Source organism: Lacerta agilis, chromosome 5, assembly GCF_009819535.1.
Source record: "Lacerta agilis isolate rLacAgi1 chromosome 5, rLacAgi1.pri, whole genome shotgun sequence".
Classification (NCBI taxonomy): Eukaryota; Metazoa; Chordata; class Lepidosauria; order Squamata; family Lacertidae; genus Lacerta; species Lacerta agilis.
The window spans coordinates 17757036-17778112 of record NC_046316.1 but is presented as its reverse complement, the minus strand read 5'-3'; the positions used below and the strand labels follow the sequence as shown (position 1 = coordinate 17778112).

Genomic DNA, 21077 nt, shown 5'->3' with positions numbered 1-21077 from the left:
TTTGACCTGGGGGGGAAAAAAATAAAAAATTAAAGGGGTAGAGAGAGGAGAAAAGAATTAACCCAAACCCAACCGTACCAATTATAATGCACTGCAATGAAATGAAGGCCGGCTATATGAACACAGATTTAAAATATTGTGGGTAAGGTCTTGTTTAATAGATTGAAGTAGGGGATTATGCACCATTTCCAACACTCTTTCAATTTTCTTTTGTTTCATCATCTCTTGAACACACAAGAATAAAGTTTCTATGCAAGGAAGGAGAACCCATTGGCCATGCTGCCTTGGGCTGATGAAAGTTGGAGCCCAAGAGCACCCAGAAGAGGCATCATGCCTATCATAATAGCTAGCACCTATATTATTACTGGTGGTGCTGTGGGTTAAACCACGTGCATGTTCAAGCTTTGATAACTGCAACATCAGACAAGAACAAGTGTCATGTCCTGCTCCTAGAGTCTGGTTGGCTGCCTCCTTTGGGAAGCAGGATGCTAGGCTAGAGAGGATGTTGGTCTGATCCAGCAGCTTTTATATATCCTCATGCTCTCAGAGCATAGGTAGCCTGCAGATGTTGTGGACTGCAGCTCCCATCAGCCTCAGTCAGCATGGCCAATAGCCAATAGCCAGGTATGATAGGTGTTGTAGTCTAAAACATATAGAGGGCACCACGTTGGCTACCCATCTTACACCACATGGCTATCTAGTTTGGCAACCCCAGATGCTCATGGGAAGCCCAGAAATGAGGCCTGAATGCAATAGTGCTCTCCTCATGTGAATGGACCATCATAGATGTTCTCATACACAACATTGCTCATTGCAGTCAGGCCATGTTAGCCTACCCATCAATAAGTGCTCTAAGATGTAAAGGTGCCTTGTTCTAAACCTGACCATCCATTTGTTTCATGCTGTACTGTCTGCTCTCAATGGCAATAACTGTTCCAGTTCTGAAGCAGAGTTTTCTCCAGCTCTACTACAGTGGTACCTCTGGTTAAGAACTTAATTCATTCCGGAGGTCCGTTCTTAACATGAAACTGTTCTGAACCTGATGTACCACTTTAGCTAATGGGGCCTCCTGCTGCCGCTGCGCCATTTCTGTTCTCATCCTGAAGTATAGTTCTTAACCCGAGGTACTACTTCCAGGTTAGTGGAGTCTGTAACCTGAAACTTTTGTAACCCGAGGTACCACATCTAAGTTTTGAGAAGTGGGTGGCGCTGTGGTCTAAACCACAGAGCCTAGGACTTGCTGATCAGAAGGTCGGTGGTTTGAATCCCTGCGATGGGGTGAGCTCCCGTTGCTCAATCCCTGCTCCTGCCAACCTAGCAGTTCAAAAGCACGTCAAAATGCAAGTAGATAAATAAGTACCACTCTGGCGTGAAGGTAAATGGCATTTCCATGTGCTGCTCTGGTTCGCCAGAAGCGGCTTCGTCATGCTGGCCACATGACCTGGAAGCTGTACGCCGGCTCCCTCGGCCAATAAAGCGAGATGAGCATCGCAACCCCAGAGTCGTCCGCGACTGGACCTAATGGTCAGGGGTCCCTTTGCCTTTATATTATTACTATTATTATTGTCACCACCACTAATAATAATAATAATAATAATAATAATAATAATATATAACCAACCCTTCGCCAGCACCCTTTGCCAGGTCCCGTGGCGCGCTTTAAATTCAGTATGATAAACAGGTGTGTATATATGTGTGTGTGTGTGTGTGTATCTATATATATATATATACCCGGTGTGTGTGTGTGTATTACACACACACACACACACACAAACACACACACACACACAAAACAAAACAAACAAGGTAAAGTACATATAGCGTCTCCACTTTCAATTCAAAGTCTTTTTTCATAGTTTGTTTACTTTCAGTATGAGACACTATTGTCATAGACTTTGGGGGGAAATGGGGGGGGGGAGAGAAGGTTGTGGGGTGATGATCTTTTCATTCTATTGCGAGTTGAACGTTTTGGCTCCCAAATGCTGCAAACCTGGAACTGAGTGTTCCAATTTGTGAACATTCTTTGGAAACCGAACGTCCGACGCGACTTCCACGGCTTCCGATTGGCTGCAGGAGCTTCCTGCAGCCAATCAGAAGCAGCGCCTAGGTTGTCGAACGTTTTTGGAAGTTGAATGGATTTCCGAAACAGATTCCATTCGCCAACCAAGGTATGACTGTACATTGGACTATTCCATTGAATTTGTTTGACTTCCGAGGTACCACTGTACTGCATGGGTTAGCAGGCACTAACTAGGCTTTGGGAAGGAGGTAGGAAGGCATCTTCTTGGCTCTGCACATTGTGTGGGGGAACCGCCTCCAGTTCCAGGTTCAGTCTCCAGCGTCTTAAATCTTGGAAAGTCACTGCAAGTCAGTGCAAACAATACTGAGCTAGATGGACTGATCTGATTCAATATACGTTGCCCTTTGTAGCTGGAGATGCCAACAACTGAAACTGGGATTTTCCCAATACAAAGCATGGGCTACCACTGATCTATGGCCCTTCTCCTATTATGCTTCAGCAGCATCTCTGGGCTAAAACATGAAGCCAGAAGGTTGTGAAGGGGATGCTGACACCAGGTGACTATATGCAAAGCTATATGGTATCTCAGCCAGTGGAACTTTCATCACCTGGGTAGGGCAAGCTGTACTTGCCAAAATACCATTTTCCCTGCATAATTATAAAAGCAATAGAAATGCCTTCTTCCTTTGCAGCCGGACTTCCGAACAATACATTCAAAAGGACAATGTGCCAACTGCATTTAAATCAGGTTGTTAAACAAAATGGATCAAGATACTAACAAATTACATTGCTGTTGGACACAAAATCAACTCGTCGTTAAATCTGGAGCTAATTATTAGATAAGCGCAGGCAGATGTGAAAGTCTGATACGGAAAGCACTTTATAATCAAAGGATGGATTATCAATGAGAAGAGAGTTAAGGCGGCAGATCTAGCTTTGGTTGAAATTAATCAAATCCATGGAGCACAATGCAATCTGACCAGTTTGAACAAGGAACTGGAGGCAGTCTTCAATATCGCATGTATTTCAATCACATAGCCCTCATTAAGGAAAGACAAATTAAAAATCTACTCACTCTGACGTTTCTGGTGTTCTACAAAGGCCCGGACAGGAATCATCCGTTAGGAGTTCAGCCTTCCTTTTATAGGCTACGAGTTAAGTAACACAGGCTTTGGTTTCTCAATCATGTGACCTCACAGGAAACTTATAGGCAATTCATAACACTTCGGGAGCTGTTGGCCTCTTTCAACGTTGTGTAGCTGATAAGACATGCACAGAACAAAGGGTGGGATTGCCCATGGCTTGCAAAATGTAAGGAATTTGTCTTTTGGAGCAAAAGGGCTGGGGGCTCAAATATGCTAGAACATTTTTACTATGCAGAACATTGAGCAGCACATCTTGGCAGTAACAGGACTCAATGGTCAGGGTTTCCCCAGATGTGGCTAATGACCCCGCTGGAACCAAAGAGACATAGAATTGTAGAGTTGGAAGGGACCACGAGGGTCATCTGGTCCAACCCCCTGTGATGCAGGAATCTTTGACCCAAAGAATGATAGGGTAAATGGTGGTTGAGTGGTTGACTCGTAGCTGAGTATGTGATCAGACTCCATTGAAAAGCATTGCATTTGAGGCATTGCCCAGTGATATGAAAACTTGGAACTGGTTCGTGCATGTTCAAGCTTTGATAACTGCAACATCAGACAAGAACAAGTGTCATGTCCTGCTCCTAGAGTCTGGTTGGCTGCCTCCTTTGGGAAGCAGGATGCTAGGCTAGAGAGGATGTTGGTCTGATCCAGCAGCTTTTATATATCCTCATGCTCTCAGAGCATAGGTAGCCTGCAGATGTTGTGGACTGCAGCTCCCATCAGCCTCAGTCAGCATGGCCAATAGCCAATAGCCAGGTATGATAGGTGTTGTAGTCTAAAACATATAGAGGGCACCACGTTGGCTACCCATCTTACACCACATGGCTATCTAGTTTGGCAACCCCAGATGCTCATGGGAAGCCCAGAAATGAGGCCTGAATGCAATAGTGCTCTCCTCATGTGAATGGACCATCATAGATGTTCTCATACACAACATTGCTCATTGCAGTCAGGCCATGTTAGCCTACCCATCAATAAGTGCTCTAAGATGTAAAGGTGCCTTGTTCTAAACCTGACCATCCATTTGTTTCATGCTGTACTGTCTGCTCTCAATGGCAATAACTGTTCCAGTTCTGAAGCAGAGTTTTCTCCAGCTCTACTACAGTGGTACCTCTGGTTAAGAACTTAATTCATTCCGGAGGTCCGTTCTTAACATGAAACTGTTCTGAACCTGATGTACCACTTTAGCTAATGGGGCCTCCTGCTGCCGCTGCGCCATTTCTGTTCTCATCCTGAAGTATAGTTCTTAACCCGAGGTACTACTTCCAGGTTAGTGGAGTCTGTAACCTGAAACTTTTGTAACCCGAGGTACCACATCTAAGTTTTGAGAAGTGGGTGGCGCTGTGGTCTAAACCACAGAGCCTAGGACTTGCTGATCAGAAGGTCGGTGGTTTGAATCCCTGCGATGGGGTGAGCTCCCGTTGCTCAATCCCTGCTCCTGCCAACCTAGCAGTTCAAAAGCACGTCAAAATGCAAGTAGATAAATAAGTACCACTCTGGCGTGAAGGTAAATGGCATTTCCATGTGCTGCTCTGGTTCGCCAGAAGCGGCTTCGTCATGCTGGCCACATGACCTGGAAGCTGTACGCCGGCTCCCTCGGCCAATAAAGCGAGATGAGCATCGCAACCCCAGAGTCGTCCGCGACTGGACCTAATGGTCAGGGGTCCCTTTGCCTTTATATTATTACTATTATTATTGTCACCACCACTAATAATAATAATAATAATAATAATAATAATATATAACCAACCCTTCGCCAGCACCCTTTGCCAGGTCCCGTGGCGCGCTTTAAATTCAGTATGATAAACAGGTGTGTATATATGTGTGTGTGTGTGTGTGTATCTATATATATATATATACCCGGTGTGTGTGTGTGTATTACACACACACACACACACACAAACACACACACACACACAAAACAAAACAAACAAGGTAAAGTACATATAGCGTCTCCACTTTCAATTCAAAGTCTTTTTTCATAGTTTGTTTACTTTCAGTATGAGACACTATTGTCATAGACTTTGGGGGGAAATGGGGGGGGGGGAGAGAAGGTTGTGGGGTGATGATCTTTTCATTCTATTGCGAGTTGAACGTTTTGGCTCCCAAATGCTGCAAACCTGGAACTGAGTGTTCCAATTTGTGAACATTCTTTGGAAACCGAACGTCCGACGCGACTTCCACGGCTTCCGATTGGCTGCAGGAGCTTCCTGCAGCCAATCAGAAGCAGCGCCTAGGTTGTCGAACGTTTTTGGAAGTTGAATGGATTTCCGAAACAGATTCCATTCGCCAACCAAGGTATGACTGTACATTGGACTATTCCATTGAATTTGTTTGACTTCCGAGGTACCACTGTACTGCATGGGTTAGCAGGCACTAACTAGGCTTTGGGAAGGAGGTAGGAAGGCATCTTCTTGGCTCTGCACATTGTGTGGGGGAACCGCCTCCAGTTCCAGGTTCAGTCTCCAGCGTCTTAAATCTTGGAAAGTCACTGCAAGTCAGTGCAAACAATACTGAGCTAGATGGACTGATCTGATTCAATATACGTTGCCCTTTGTAGCTGGAGATGCCAACAACTGAAACTGGGATTTTCCCAATACAAAGCATGGGCTACCACTGATCTATGGCCCTTCTCCTATTATGCTTCAGCAGCATCTCTGGGCTAAAACATGAAGCCAGAAGGTTGTGAAGGGGATGCTGACACCAGGTGACTATATGCAAAGCTATATGGTATCTCAGCCAGTGGAACTTTCATCACCTGGGTAGGGCAAGCTGTACTTGCCAAAATACCATTTTCCCTGCATAATTATAAAAGCAATAGAAATGCCTTCTTCCTTTGCAGCCGGACTTCCGAACAATACATTCAAAAGGACAATGTGCCAACTGCATTTAAATCAGGTTGTTAAACAAAATGGATCAAGATACTAACAAATTACATTGCTGTTGGACACAAAATCAACTCGTCGTTAAATCTGGAGCTAATTATTAGATAAGCGCAGGCAGATGTGAAAGTCTGATACGGAAAGCACTTTATAATCAAAGGATGGATTATCAATGAGAAGAGAGTTAAGGCGGCAGATCTAGCTTTGGTTGAAATTAATCAAATCCATGGAGCACAATGCAATCTGACCAGTTTGAACAAGGAACTGGAGGCAGTCTTCAATATCGCATGTATTTCAATCACATAGCCCTCATTAAGGAAAGACAAATTAAAAATCTACTCACTCTGACGTTTCTGGTGTTCTACAAAGGCCCGGACAGGAATCATCCGTTAGGAGTTCAGCCTTCCTTTTATAGGCTACGAGTTAAGTAACACAGGCTTTGGTTTCTCAATCATGTGACCTCACAGGAAACTTATAGGCAATTCATAACACTTCGGGAGCTGTTGGCCTCTTTCAACGTTGTGTAGCTGATAAGACATGCACAGAACAAAGGGTGGGATTGCCCATGGCTTGCAAAATGTAAGGAATTTGTCTTTTGGAGCAAAAGGGCTGGGGGCTCAAATATGCTAGAACATTTTTACTATGCAGAACATTGAGCAGCACATCTTGGCAGTAACAGGACTCAATGGTCAGGGTTTCCCCAGATGTGGCTAATGACCCCGCTGGAACCAAAGAGACATAGAATTGTAGAGTTGGAAGGGACCACGAGGGTCATCTGGTCCAACCCCCTGTGATGCAGGAATCTTTGACCCAAAGAATGATAGGGTAAATGGTGGTTGAGTGGTTGACTCGTAGCTGAGTATGTGATCAGACTCCATTGAAAAGCATTGCATTTGAGGCATTGCCCAGTGATATGAAAACTTGGAACTGGTTCGTGCATGTTCAAGCTTTGATAACTGCAACATCAGACAAGAACAAGTGTCATGTCCTGCTCCTAGAGTCTGGTTGGCTGCCTCCTTTGGGAAGCAGGATGCTAGGCTAGAGAGGATGTTGGTCTGATCCAGCAGCTTTTATATATCCTCATGCTCTCAGAGCATAGGTAGCCTGCAGATGTTGTGGACTGCAGCTCCCATCAGCCTCAGTCAGCATGGCCAATAGCCAATAGCCAGGTATGATAGGTGTTGTAGTCTAAAACATATAGAGGGCACCACGTTGGCTACCCATCTTACACCACATGGCTATCTAGTTTGGCAACCCCAGATGCTCATGGGAAGCCCAGAAACGAGGCCTGAATGCAATAGTGCTCTCCTCATGTGAATGGACCATCATAGATGTTCTCATACACAACATTGCTCATTGCAGTCAGGCCATGTTAGCCTACCCATCAATAAGTGCTCTAAGATGTAAAGTTGCCTTATTCTAAACCTGACCATCCATTTGTTTCATGCTGTACTGTCTGCTCTCAATGGCAATAACTGTTCCAGTTCTGAAGCAGAGTTTTCTCCAGCTCTACTACAGTGGTACCTCTGGTTAAGAACTTAATTCATTCCGGAGGTCCGTTCTTAACATGAAACTGTTCTGAACCTGAGGTACCACTTTAGCTAATGGGGCCTCCTGCTGCCGCTGCGCCATTTCTGTTCTCATCCTGAAGTATAGTTCTTAACCCGAGGTACTACTTCCAGGTTAGCGGAGTCTGTAACCTGAAACTTTTGTAACCTGAGGTACCATTGTACTAGAAATTGTCTAACTCGCCTTCCCCAATCTTGGGTCTCCAAATGTTCTCAGATTACAATTCCCATCATCCTCAGCCAACTCAGCTAATAGTCAAGGATGGTGGAATATGTGATCCAACAATTTTAGGGGGCATCTTGGGGAAAGCTTTTCTAACTATGTCTGGTAGAGTTTGAACCAGGGGTAGCTACTTGTCTGTGAATAGCATCTACACCTCCCTTGTGCCACGACTCCTCCTTGCCATTATGCACATGAAAGAGTGACCTTTTCTGTGGTGTTTGATCTATGATACCTCATTCAGACATGCAAATTGGCACTTTATGTAACATGCGATTGCCATGAACAACTTTTTAAAAAGCTGCTTCTCTCAAATCCAGTTTTGCAAGATTTTGGCTTGCTCCCAACTCCTCCCCGTAAAAAGCATGGCATAGCTGAATAACCAGTTCTACCTTACCAAATTGTTATGCAACATCATTTGAGAGTGCTTAAGGAACTCCAAATATGTTATAATCACCCATGGGTAATCCTGCCAACGCCCCTTTGAAAGAGAGACACACACAGGTTTTTTTCACACACAGATTTTCTTCAACAACAGTATTTCACCAGGCATTATAAAGCTGATCCATTTCCCTAAGCTTTCTGACCCCTCCTCTCCCTGAGCTCTGAGTCTCCAGCTTTAAAAACCAGCAGTTAAAACGGTGCTCTTTGAAACAGCACTATATTAAGTACCTGGCATGTGCTTATGCATTGTTTGCAAAATCCATAGCTTAGTACTCTGTATAGTACTTTTCCAGCATATTTCTGTCTCTTGTGAAAATGTTTCAGCAAAGTAAATGGAACCTCCTTAACCGCTCATTTCAACAGTCACAGTAGTGCTTCGCAAAGCCCCAGGACCACCCTGTAATTTCCTTCCTGTGATTCCATACTTAAATCATGGCATTTGCTACCACAAGATGTGGTGGTGGCCTCTAACATGGATAGCTTTAAAAGCTCAGTTGGTTAGAGCATGGTGCTGATAAGGCCATGTTTGCAGGTTCAATCCCCATATGGGACAGCTGCATAATTCTACATTGCAGGGGGCTGGACAAGATGATCCTCAGTGCCCCTTCCAACTCTACAGTTCTATGACTACATGAAATAAAAGTGAATTCGTGTCCTAATTGAGGGCTTCCAGGAGCTATCGGATTGGCCACTGTGGGAACAGTCTGCTAGATAGGGCCTTTGGTCTGATTCAGCAGCACCAAAGTGCCCCAGCTACTCTGGACAGCTCCCAACAAAATATTGCAAACACTTTAGAAAACAATGCCAGCATTTTGAATGGGAAATTGTGTGTGTGTGTGTGTACGGACATTGTATTGCCAATGGCCCATCTAGTCCCACAGTGGCCAATTAGATACCTGTAGCAAACCAGGGGGCAGAAGATGAACACAACAGCAATCTCCCTTGCCATGGTTTCCAGCAACCGTGGAGGTAGAGCCACAACCATTATAGCTAGTCACCATTGATAACCTTCCCCTCCATAAATTTGTCTTTTGAAGCCATCCAGGTTTGTGGCCATCACTGCCCCTTGGGGGAGCATGTTCCATAGTCTGACTATGCGCTGTAGGAAGAAGTACTTTCTTTTTTCTATCCTAAATCTCCCAACAGGAACAGCACCAGTCTAATACATCCTGGGAGGGAATTCCAAAGGGGGAGATGGTATGTGTGGGCAAGCAGGCTAGTCAGAACTTTTGTGGGCAAGTAAGGTTTGGTTCATTTGAGCCCTAGTCAGGGAAAATCTCAGGTAAGGTTTGAGTAGGTCCAGCATCTAAAAGGGACAAATGACACTCCATTATTGGGTGTATTATGAGCTCACATAACTATTAAACCTACCAGTAATCCAGGAAATGGTTTTTTCACTAATACCACTTTTGCTAATAAGGCATTCTTTGTCTTACACATGTCATATATCTATGGCTGACAATGACCTGCTGTGGTGATATTTTAATTTTAAAGTCGTTCTTGGCGTATGGAACAGGTTCAAAGGAAAACAGTCTGAAACTGGAGGAAGTCTCCAAGATAAGGGAATTGTTTCTGCAAATAAATCCGCATGGGCAAAGCCAGGGAGGGCGTTGTTATATAGGCACAAGCATTCCGTCCCTCCTGATCCAGTTGCAGAACTAGACAGCTATTATAGATATAATATGATGAAGAATGGCAACTGGTGTGTGCATCTGAGCAGGGGGGCAGGCAATGGAAGTAAGGAAATAAGGAGATAAGTATTTTATAATTACATGGTTTCATGCCTTCCTTGTTAATTGAGTCTTTCCCCAACACCGTGTCAACAGAGTTTAATGGGCTTCACCAGTTCAAAACAACTGCTGCACAGTAAGGATTATCCTTGTTATTTGTCTAGAAATTTCCAGTCTCCTCTTCCACCACTGATATTAATAGCTTTGCAGGGTGGGGGAAGTCCGGTCATAGTATGAGGAAGGGCCTCGACAGCACTGGCGCCAGCTGTTGGCATCCACAGGCAGCTGCTAAGACCTCCATACAATAGCAGGACTCACTGTCACTGAGAGTACGGCATGTTGGGAGGCCAGGCATGTGAGCCACCATTTTAAATTTCCCATAGTTCCCTGGATTGTTATGGTGGGTACTTTCAGGCAAGCACAAATGAGTGGGGGAGGATGCAGCTAACATTTCTTCCCTCCCTCCCTCCCTCCCACCCTTCTTACCTTGCACTTCTGGTACAAATTGTGACTCAGGAACATTTCCCACTTGTACATCATGTTGTGAACCCATAATGTGTCTTGAACCAGTGACAGGATGTCAGGTGGCTTCAGCCCATGTGCCATCAGCAGGGCCAGCCTAAGATGTTGTGCTACCCGAGGCAAAGAACAAAATAGCCTCTCCCAGAAACCAACTGTAATGTCAGTTGGGTTTTTCTTCTTCCAACGCTGGCAATGGGGGAATTCTTCATGGCACTTGAGGGCAGCAGTCTAGTTTAGGGGGGTGCAGGACTGGCAACGTTGGACACAGAACTCTGCCCTATACAATGGGGGGGGCGTGAGTGGGAGGCTGCGGGTCATTGTCCACAACCTGCTGGCAATATCTGTTCCAACTTAGGCAGTTTCTGCACTCTTCATAACAATAGGCTGGCCCTGGTTATCACCTGGGTTTACCTAAAGGAGGAACTGTAGGGAGACCAGCCAAGGAAGCCTCCTTGAATTTAAAAAAACCCACTGGGATCCACCTTGCTTGCTATTCTGAGCCGATCCTGCCATGCTACAGATTGCCTTTGCCTTCCTGACAATCTTCATTCATCTCACCCTGTCCTCAACTACAAAGGATCTGCCCAAAGTGCCTTAAACGCATGCAATGTCTTATATAAAGCATTTTATGATTGTCTCGATACGTAGGCAGGAGAAATGACACATTAAAAATAAATAAATCCTAACACAGACCTTCTTTGGGGGAACATACTTTTTTTCTGCACACACCAACCTTTGCTATTGGTGGAGGCACAGTCTGCCTCTCTCCAGCTGGCAGTGACACAATGTTCCTGAGAGAACAGAACAATTCTTCTCTGAGGAAATTAATACCTTTGTGAGATTTAGTGTTAGGAGAAAAGCACGGCTCAATTTACCTGCATGAAAATAAAAGCAGAGAACCCCAACCAAACTGGAGATCCCGTTGTACCTTTATGGGGGAGCTTCCCAAATGCAAAAAAGTGTGTGTGTGAGAGAGGGGGTCTATTGTGTTTCTTTTACCTCAGGTTCAATTGACAACACCTTCATAACACGAGTGGTATAAGGGTAACATAGTCAGGCCACCCAGCAGCAGAAACAGAGCAGTGTGTGTCTGTAGATGTGTTGTTGTTTAGTCATGTCCAACCCTTCGTGACCCCATGGACCAGAGCACGCCAGGCACTCCTGTCTTCCACTGCCTCCTGCAGTTTGGCCAGACTCATGTTGGTAGCTTTGAGAACACTGTCCAACCATCTCGTCCTCTGTTGTCCCCTTCTCCTTGTGCCCTCAGTCTTTCCAGGGCGTCTTCTCTTCTCATGAGGTGGCCAAAGTATTGGAGCCTCAACTTCAGGATCTGTCCTTCCAGTGAGCACTCAGGGCTGATTTCCTTCAGAATTGATAGGTTTGATCTTCTTGCAGTCCATGGGACTCTCAAGAGTAGATGTGTACAATTAGGTAATTTTAGACTCTGGTCTTAGTGGCCTTCCTGTGGGGCGGGCCATGCTCCTTAGTTGGTAAAGGGTATTTACTTTGTGAATTTTTTGTTGAAAAGTAGTATGTTGATAGTCTCAGAAAAAACAATAATGCTACATTATCTTTTCAGGTATTTAGGTAAGCATGATGCATAGGTATAGATCAGGAAGGCCTGCTTAGTTATTTGGTACCCCTGGATACCCAAAATGTGAAGTGGCTTTCAAGAACACACTCAGGTAGCCCTCCCTCCCTCGGCCAATGAATAATTCCTGTAACACTGAAGGGGACCCTCCTACATGGATATATACTTAATGAAGGTTTTCTTCTTCCAAGAAGCCTTTCTGTGTTGCAACTATTTCCCACTGTTTTTTGGGTGGTTTTTTTTCACTTTTCTGGTTTTCTGGTTGCGACTGTTTCATTTGTTTTATAATGGTATATTTATTGTTGTAACCCACCCTGAGTCATTACGGTAAGCAGAGGTGCCAGCTTCTTAGGGTGATTGAGGGGGCCCAGCTCGACATCCTGATGTTGCATGTGCAATGTCACGTGATGTTCCGATGTTGCACATGCAACATTGAGAGGAGCCAGGGGCCCAGTCTACTAAGAAAACAAAACGGGGGGGGGGGGGAGAGAAAATGCTATGATGGTAAGGATGAGTAAGAAATCCAATAAGTAAGCAAATTAATAGTGTGTGCATGTACAGCTTTCTGTAGGATGTCAAGCATTATTGACAAGTCTTCCAATTGCCATGGAAGGAAGGGGCTGTGCAGGTATATGCACAGGTCCCCTTCAAACTGATGCTGCCTGCACATCATCCGGAGGTGTGACTGACACATGCAGCAGCATTTAGCAGGTGGGGTTAGCCGCATGCATTCTCAGAAACCTCTTCCCAATGCCTGAATGAACCATAAGACACATCAATCCACCCCAGATCTGGTTTTTGTTTTGATTGAAACCAGTGCTATTTTTCACGGGAGTCACCACAAACACCTCCCTCATTCTCTTAGAGAAGCTCCCTCATTCACCTGAGAAGCTCCATCTGAAGGGGGGGAGCCCTGGTTGAAACCCTAACAAATGCTAAATCACATTCCTAAACTCCTTCACTTCTGCTCCTTCGAATCATTACCCCAAAGAAATGATGGTCTTTAAAATATTTTTCATTGTCCCATGGAGTCTTGAGCTGTGCTTGCCAGCTATTTGCTGAACATTGCAATTTGACAGTAAAACAGAGTGTTATGTAAATCTTTATTTTTGCTATGAATAAATCAAGGCTCGTTCAATACTTGCTTGAGCTGACAAGCAAACAAAGAGCCTCCTGGCAGTCACAGAAGCAATGGATTGAAAGCTTTAATAATGTATATGGGAGAGTGTAAGAAAACAAACTTATACATTCCCTGGAGATGACTTTTTTCCATTTTACTGGATTCTGTCACTATCTCTTATTCCAAGATCTTAATTGGAAATAGGACGTGTTTCTTGATATGTTGTGCTCTGATTCAGAAAATGGTTGTAGGTGATTTTTCGCAAGCCGTAAGGTTTCCCCATGGGAGATACCACTTCAAATAAGGGTAAATAGCAAAAAGCGTATTGCTTATATCTCCTTCAAACATGTCACAAAACTGAAAGGAGAGAGATGCCTTGGGTTTTTTGTTTGTTGGAAGTCTTCATGCTGAAATAAATATACATCCGTACCTTGGTTCTCAAACAGAATGCATTCCGGAAGTCTGTTTGACTTCTGGAACTGTTCGAAAACCAAGACGTGGCTTCCGATTGGCTGCAGGAGCATCCTGCAGCCAATCAGAAGCCACAGAAGCTGTGCTGGATGTCTGGCTTCCAAAAATCGGAACACTTGCTTCTGGTTTTCGATCGTTCAGGAATCAAAACATATCAGTTCCAAGGCGTTTGGCAACCAAGGTACGACTGTAATTGGTAAGTAAGAGGCTAAAGCAAATGTTTTCCAAAGCTGATATGCAGTTCAAAAAATGGCATCAGAGGAGCCAACTCCTAGGGGCTGAGGTCCCTTCACTCCCCCATAAAATATTTGAAGGGGCTAGACCCCGCCCCCCAAAGTTGATGGGCATTGCCATTCAAATGGAATGTGTGTGCTGTCATGTAATCAGTTATGTGGAGCGGGCCTTACCTGTCCCCCCCATATTTTCTGCAAGTTGGCACCCCTGAATGGCATGCTTGCCACTCTTTAAGAAATGATTATATACAACTCACACAGCCTTTGGAGACAATGTTCAGAATAAGCTGCAAATGTGCCTACTGATTATTAAGAGTGGGTTGTCTTTATATATTTTAATTGTACCTGCTTTGATTGTGTTTTCTTGCAGGGAGTGGTTGGTAAATAGAAAATGAACAAATGGGTGGTTGATAACACTTTGAAGCATGATGCCTCTATTGGACAGTGCCCTGGGAATAACGATGAACTGATGCAACATAAATGCTGTGAAGTATATATGCTAAGGAAGCCTGATTTTGACCGGGAAGAGAAAGTGTGAGTTTCAAAAGATGTTTACATGATTTCAGAATGTGTGACTTAGGTAAGTATGTTCACCTTGCTGGCCTGGCTTAACAGAAACTGGGGGGGGGGGGGTGCATATGCAGTAGGTTTATCTTTCCTAGGCATAAGCTTCATACATGACAAAACACATATCAAGCGTACCAGAGGAGCTCAAGCAATGCCTTTTATTTATCACAATCATTTACTTTCCATCTTTCCTCCAAGAAGCTCAAGGAAGTATACATGGGGACTTCCCAATGTTATCCTCACAACACAGCAAGGTAGGTTAGGTTGAGAGTCACCCAGAGGGTGAGACTTTGAACCTAGGTCCTCCTCATCCAACACTGGTTCTGAAGTTAGGGGATAAAGGAAAATTCGCAAACCATCAAGAGCTTCTCTCCACATGATGTGGAGTGCCACTTCCCCTCTTTGTCAGCTTTCACACAGCTCTTAGTTCCGTCAGAGTTGTTTGGTTCTCCAGCTGCCCAGTTTGTGTATCCGGCAGAATTGTCGCCCATAACATAGGCGGATTTCTCATGCCTCTTCAACACACTCTGCAAAGCGTTGTTCTCAGCCTCCTTCTTTGGAGAAGGAACGTGACCGCCAGCTGTGAGACAGGTGGCACTGAGCGTTTCGAAGTCCCCTTCACCCAGATTTGTGGTGTATAACCTTTCACTGCCAGTTCCAAAACTGCGAGCTGGAAATACAGGACACAATCATTCCAATAATTTCAAATGCTCTGCTGCTACAAGTTGGTTAATATAGACCCCATTATTCACAATGCACTATGGAGCAACTTAAGTGAAAGACCCAAGGAGCTTATGATCTGAGATCAGATGTGGAGGACGGCAATGGAGAAGCAAAGGGCAATGCACCTTATTTAAAGAGTAGGAGGTTAAAAATTAAAACTGGCAATGTTCTGAAATGCTACGAGTCTATTTTCAGCAATTTGTAAACACTGTTTCTGGGAATCCTGTATTACGTTGGAAACTAACAGGAACTCAGTAATGGCAGGCAAGATTGAGTGCTTGACCAATGCTTCCTCGGCAATCTGTAGTTGCAGGAGAGCTTTGGGTGCCTGGGGGAGGACATTCTTACTTTGCGCAGAGCAATGCATTGAACCACAGTCTAGAGATTGCAATTGGTGGTATCTCCAGATGTTGTTTATTTTTAGTTATTAAATTTCTCTCATAATTCCTTACCATTGGCTACGCTGGCTGGGACTGATGGGATCGCTACTCTATCAACACCTGGAAGGCACTACCTGTATGTTGACAGTCTCTGAGCCATTCAAACCCAAGAGCATAACCCAGAATCCTTGGCAAGACACATATACCCCCCAACATTTTTCTAATGAAAATAGGGACATTCTAAGGAAAAGCAGAACGTTGTGGGATCAAATCAGAAACCGGAACGGCTTCTGTAAATCTGGGACTGTCCTGGAAAATAGGAACGTCTGGACACAATGTTTCCACAGCACAGACATTGTACTTTCGGACAATTGTTTCCTCATCAAAGTGTGAAAATCACTAGCCTAGACCAGAAATTATTTTTATCAACATTTCAATAACTCCCAAATCTTAAATACAATTTAAAAAAAAAATCTTAAAAAGCTGGCAGCAAACATAACATACTGAGTGTAATTCTAAAGTGGACCACTTAATGGAAATCCTCCTTGAAAAGAATCTAGGATTCTGGGAATGGTTTGTGGAAAATAACATACTTCCAGCTGTCTTACCTTTATGGACTGTAAAGAAAGCATTTGTAACTGTGTCCAATTTTATTTCCAAACGTTTTACACTTTCTTCCAAACTGTGCACTCCTGAAAGGGAAAACAATATCACTTTCACTGCGAATTAACTCTCCAAGACAAATATCCAGGAACATTTAATATTCCTTGGCATGCTGTCTTTTCTTTCAAAGGATTTCTATCCATCTGAAGAAATCTCATTAGCTATTGTGCATGCATCATACCTATCTCTCTGGGCATGGCATTTACTTTTAAAACTCTGAATACACTTTTCATTCTTCAATTGGATCCCCTAAGTTCAACATATGTCTAAAGAATATATGGATCTGGCTTATGCAAAACCAGACATTTGCCCCATTTGGTGTATTAGCTATGTCAACTGACAGTGGCTCTAGTCCAACTCTTATGAACTGTAAGTGCTAGTAAACCTATTTCTGGTTTGTCCCACTTTAGGTAAGGTCCTGCACATCTGAGTGCTGCTTCAAAATGAAACATTCCTTGCACACAGAAAGCTATAAGGCAAGAAAGTCCAACAGGTAGATCGTAATCTACTGGTAGATCACTGAACGTCTGTGGTAGATTACTGGTAGATCACTGGCTCCCCCCAAAGTAGCTCAACCACTTTGCCCTGCACCCCCAAAAACGGGGCCTTCCTCCTCCCTAAAAAAAGACTGGAATCCTAAAAAACAGGAAGGAAAACCTTAAAAAGCTCAACAACTTTGACCTGAACCCCCCAAAAGGGGGTAGATCACTGCCAATGTTTAACTCTGTGAGTAGATCGCAATCTCTTGGGAGTTGGTCACCCCTGCTATAAGGCAAGGCCCAGCCTTGATTTGTCGGCTTCTATGGGCTGTGATTTATTCATTTTTTGAATAGTAGATCAACACTTGAGTCCCATTCTACAGTTTCTGAGATGGTACAGTCCAAAAACAGGTTAACCACCCAACCAGCAGCTTTTGAGAACTAGATCGCAGGCAGAGGTCTTCTCCATCTCTACTGCCTAAGATCCCTTTTTGATTGGAGATATAAAGAACCGGTGTTTTTTTGTATCGAAAGCCTGTGTTGTACCCCTGAGCTATGTCTGATCCACATGTTTATTATATGAACATACTTTCTTTCAAATCCTCATCTGGGGTTGGATGTGAGCTGGTCAAAGATGTTCCCAGAAGAAGAACACTGAATGCTAGAAACAGACGCATCTTTCAGACTGTCTGAAATATATAAAAAGAGAGAGAAAAAGACAAACAGACAGTGAGAGTGGTGTCCCTGATGACGTAAGGTGGCAGTAGCAGCCTACCAAGTTTCCTGTTCATTATTGTCCTGTGTTCTTGACCTTGAATCTGGTCTGCAGCTACAGCTAGAGACTATTATGCTGCTCCACAAATAGAATTTTTTGGTTTTGTTTTAAAGGGTTTCTAAACGTCCATTCATTCTCCAAACCTGTTGCAGAACACTTGCTGCTTCACTATAGTGTAGACCTGAAGGAACATCTCCACCTCCATTGTCCAGCCCGGACACTGAGGTACAGTTCTGAGGCCCTTCTGGCCATTCCCTCATTGCAAGAAGTGAGGTTACAGGGAAACAGATAGAGGACCTTCTCGGCAGGTGCTGCCCACCCTGTGGAACACCTTTCCCATCAGATAAACAACTATTTGACTTTTAGAAGATACCTGAAGGGACTTTTTAATGGTTGATATATTATTGTGCTTTTAATATTTTGTTGCGAGCTGCCCAGAGTGGCTGGGGGAAACCCAGTTATATGGGCAGTGTATAAATAACATAACAATGATTAATAGAGAAGAGTACAAATGCTTTTAGCCAGGCCTGGAAAACCTGTGGCCTTCCTGGTGGTGTTGGACTATTAACTCCCATCATCCTGATGTTTAGCTAGCTGATGGAGTCAACTTTAGAGTCTAACTTTTAGTGTTCATGTACTTTAAAGCACAATAAATCCAAAGCTAAACACTATTAAATCCTATCTGATCACAACAGAAGCAAGCGAAGCACAAACTTACCCCTTCCTTTGAAACCAATGGGATTAAATAGTGCTTTAATTTTGTGTGGTTGTGCTCTATGTGCTCCAAGGCCTTTTCTGCTTTTTAGTATCTCGGTGTTCAAAACATTGCTGTTTTGTCATATTTTTATATCTCTCTGTGTGTGCTCTTTAAAAAGGTATGGGATGCTGCTGCTGCAGATGGTAATAATAACAATTGTGATTTAAAAAAAACAAAACAAAACACAAGTGTATCAAATTCATCTTTACCACTTTTGCATCCAGACCTTCCATCAGAATGATGTGCCTGGGATTTGTTCTATGCCATTTTATCTTCACAGCAATCCAGAGATGTGTAAATTGGCCTGAGAATTAGCAACTGGACTTAATATCATGCATTTCATGAGTGAGTGGAGATTTGAACCCAGGTCTTTCAAGTTTGTTCACTACAGTACTACCTTGTTGCTATAGAACATAGCACTGGTGTACAGTATTTGCCAATGTTCCCTGGACAGCAGGCACTATTTTTAAGAACATTCAACAGCATTAAACAGTTATCTGCATTCAATAGATCACATCCAAGGGTAATTAAGATTTGACAGCTGACAGCTTGTAAGGTTAAATATCTGAAGACTGCCCAATATCAAAAAAATCAAGAGATGCCAACAAGACTAAAAATGCAATCCTCTGCACACTTACTTGGAGGAAATCCCACTGAACACAATGGACTTACTTCCAGGCAGTGTGCAAAAAGGATGACTCTGCAAAGCATGCAGACTTCTAATTCAAAATGTACAAGCCAAACCTGGAAAACCCTTCACATTGCGATTATTTGTATTAATCTGTCCAACATGGCAGAAACAATGACAGTGCAGACATAATACTTAACCATGGTTAGCAATAATTATGGTTTGGTGCCTTAAACTTGGCTTAACCAGACACATGATGAAAATGGGGGTTTAACTTATCAGGCTGAGTCTTCCCCACTCTCCAAGGTTGTGTATAAGGATACACCAGGAAGACCAGCTTGGCTCCTTAGAAGGAGAGTTTGGAGAGGTAAGAAAAGTTACATAACCAGGGTTTGCTCAGTGCATCTGTAACACTTGAACGTATCATGGTTTGCAACTTGTCTTCAAGCCATAGTTGCACAGCCTGATTTGAATGCATAGTACAATACCCAAACCATGGTTTGCAAGGCATCTTCAACCTATTAGTGTATGCAGGACCAGCCAAACTAAAAATAATAGGTGCTACATAAATCATGCATTCTACCCCATTCATAAAACTGAGCAATTCCACACTGAAAGGAAATTTCAGCTAGGATGCTTATTAGAAACCCACAATTCCTGATTAAAACAGCAGAAAAAAAGAAAACACCATAAGATTACAATTCCCAACTTACTCTGAGATATCTGATGCTCTGGATGGAGGTTCACTGAGAATAATGTTTCCATCACACAGCGGTCATTTTATATTCAAAATAACCTGCTGATTGAGCAATGTAAGGGCTGAGCAAACCGATTGCTCAAAGGAGGTCCTTGTGGTAAAGTACAGCTGTTTGTTTAAGAACAGTTTAGTCTTTCAAAATCAACGAGCATTGCATGTTTAGAAATTCTGAAAATCTCCCGGCAGCCACAGACCCAAAAGCACGAGGAAACAAATGTGGGGAATATGAATTTACCTGAAGATTTCTCAATGCAGTGCAATGTAGGCATGTTTTTATTGGCATGGAAGCAGAACCCATCCCTGACACTCAATAAATCCAGAGTTACACAATCTGGGTGGCAAACTAATGCCATTGGGACAGACAGACAGAAGTTGCTCTGAAAATGTGTCTAGAGCAGACTTCTTCAACCTGCGGCCTTCCAGGTATTTTGGACTATTTCTCCCACCATCTCCAACTATTGGCTATCCTAGCTGAGGCTGATGGGAGCTGCTCCCCAAAACATTTGTAGGGCACCTGGTTGAGGAAGGCTGACCTACAGTGTCTGGTAGTTTCAGAGCAGTGCTTATTCTGAATGGTCTGGTTCCAACATAATGCTAAACCATGGTTGAAGTTAATCACAGTTAATAAACCAATAGTTAAAGCTGAGGTGTCTGACAAATGATCACTTAAAGCTTAGGTTTATCATGCCACAAAACAGTTAAAAGCACCGGTGAGAGCAGCTGATCATTCAGAGTACAGTGGTACCTTGCGGATGGGATCTGTTCCGGAGCTCCAGTCAGATCCCGAGGTTTCCACAACCGGAGGGACTGCTTCTGCGCATGCGCACACGGCAGTAGATCGCTTCTGCACATGCACGTGGCACAGTAGATTGCTTCAGCACATGCACGCATGGTGAAAGCCAGAAAAATACTTCCGGGTTTGCCGCGTATGTGTTTCCTCCCTCTGAATGATACATTCAGTGAAATGCGCTCTATGGGGCTACCTTTGAAGGTGACCCAGAAACTGCAATTAATCCAAAATGTGGCAGCTAGACTGGTGACTGGGAGTGGCCACTGGGGCCACATAACACCGGTCCTGAGAGATCTACATTGGCTCCCAGTACGTTTCTGAGCACAATTCAAAGTGTTGGTGCTGACCTTTAAAGCCCTAAACGGCCTCGGCCCAGTATACCTGGAGGAGCGTCTCCACCCCCATCGTTCAGCCCAGACACTGAGATCCAGCGCCGAGGGCCTTCTGTTGGTTCCCTTACTGCGAGAAACGAAACTACAGGGAACCTGGCAGAGGGCCTTCTCAGTAGTGGCGCCCGCCCTGTGGAACGCCCTCCCATCAGAGGTCAAGGGAATAAACAACTACCGGTACCTGACATTCAGAAAATACCTGAAGGCAGCCCTGTTTAGGGAA

At 43.9% G+C, this 21077-nt stretch overlaps 1 protein-coding gene across 1 annotated transcript; it reads right to left on the bottom strand.

Annotated features, from left to right (window-relative positions):
- Positions 1–14654: 14654 nt before the first annotated feature.
- On the bottom strand, positions 14655–19774 carry LOC117046621 (PLIalpha-like protein). The gene is made up of 4 exons (XM_033148749.1): positions 19632–19774; positions 17348–17447; positions 16225–16308; positions 14655–15183 (listed from the first exon to the last, which is right to left on the bottom strand). The coding sequence occupies exons 2-4, from the start codon at positions 17433–17435 to the stop codon at positions 14843–14845; spliced, it is 513 nt and encodes a 170-aa protein (XP_033004640.1). The 5' UTR covers positions 17436–17447; positions 19632–19774; the 3' UTR covers positions 14655–14842.
- Positions 19775–21077: the final 1303 nt, after the last annotated feature.

Excerpts from the sequence above, each read along its gene's own strand:
- LOC117046621 (XM_033148749.1), bottom strand. The coding sequence starts at position 17,435 with ATGCGTCTGTTTCTAGCATTCAGTGTTCTTCTTCTGGGAACATCTTTG. Across the intron at positions 16,309-17,347 it reads AGATGAGGATTTGAAAGAAA|GAGTGCACAGTTTGGAAGAA; the intron begins GTATGTTCATAT and ends TTTCCCTTTCAG. Across the intron at positions 15,184-16,224 it reads TTTCTTTACAGTCCATAAAG|CTCGCAGTTTTGGAACTGGC; the intron begins GTAAGACAGCTG and ends CTGTATTTCCAG.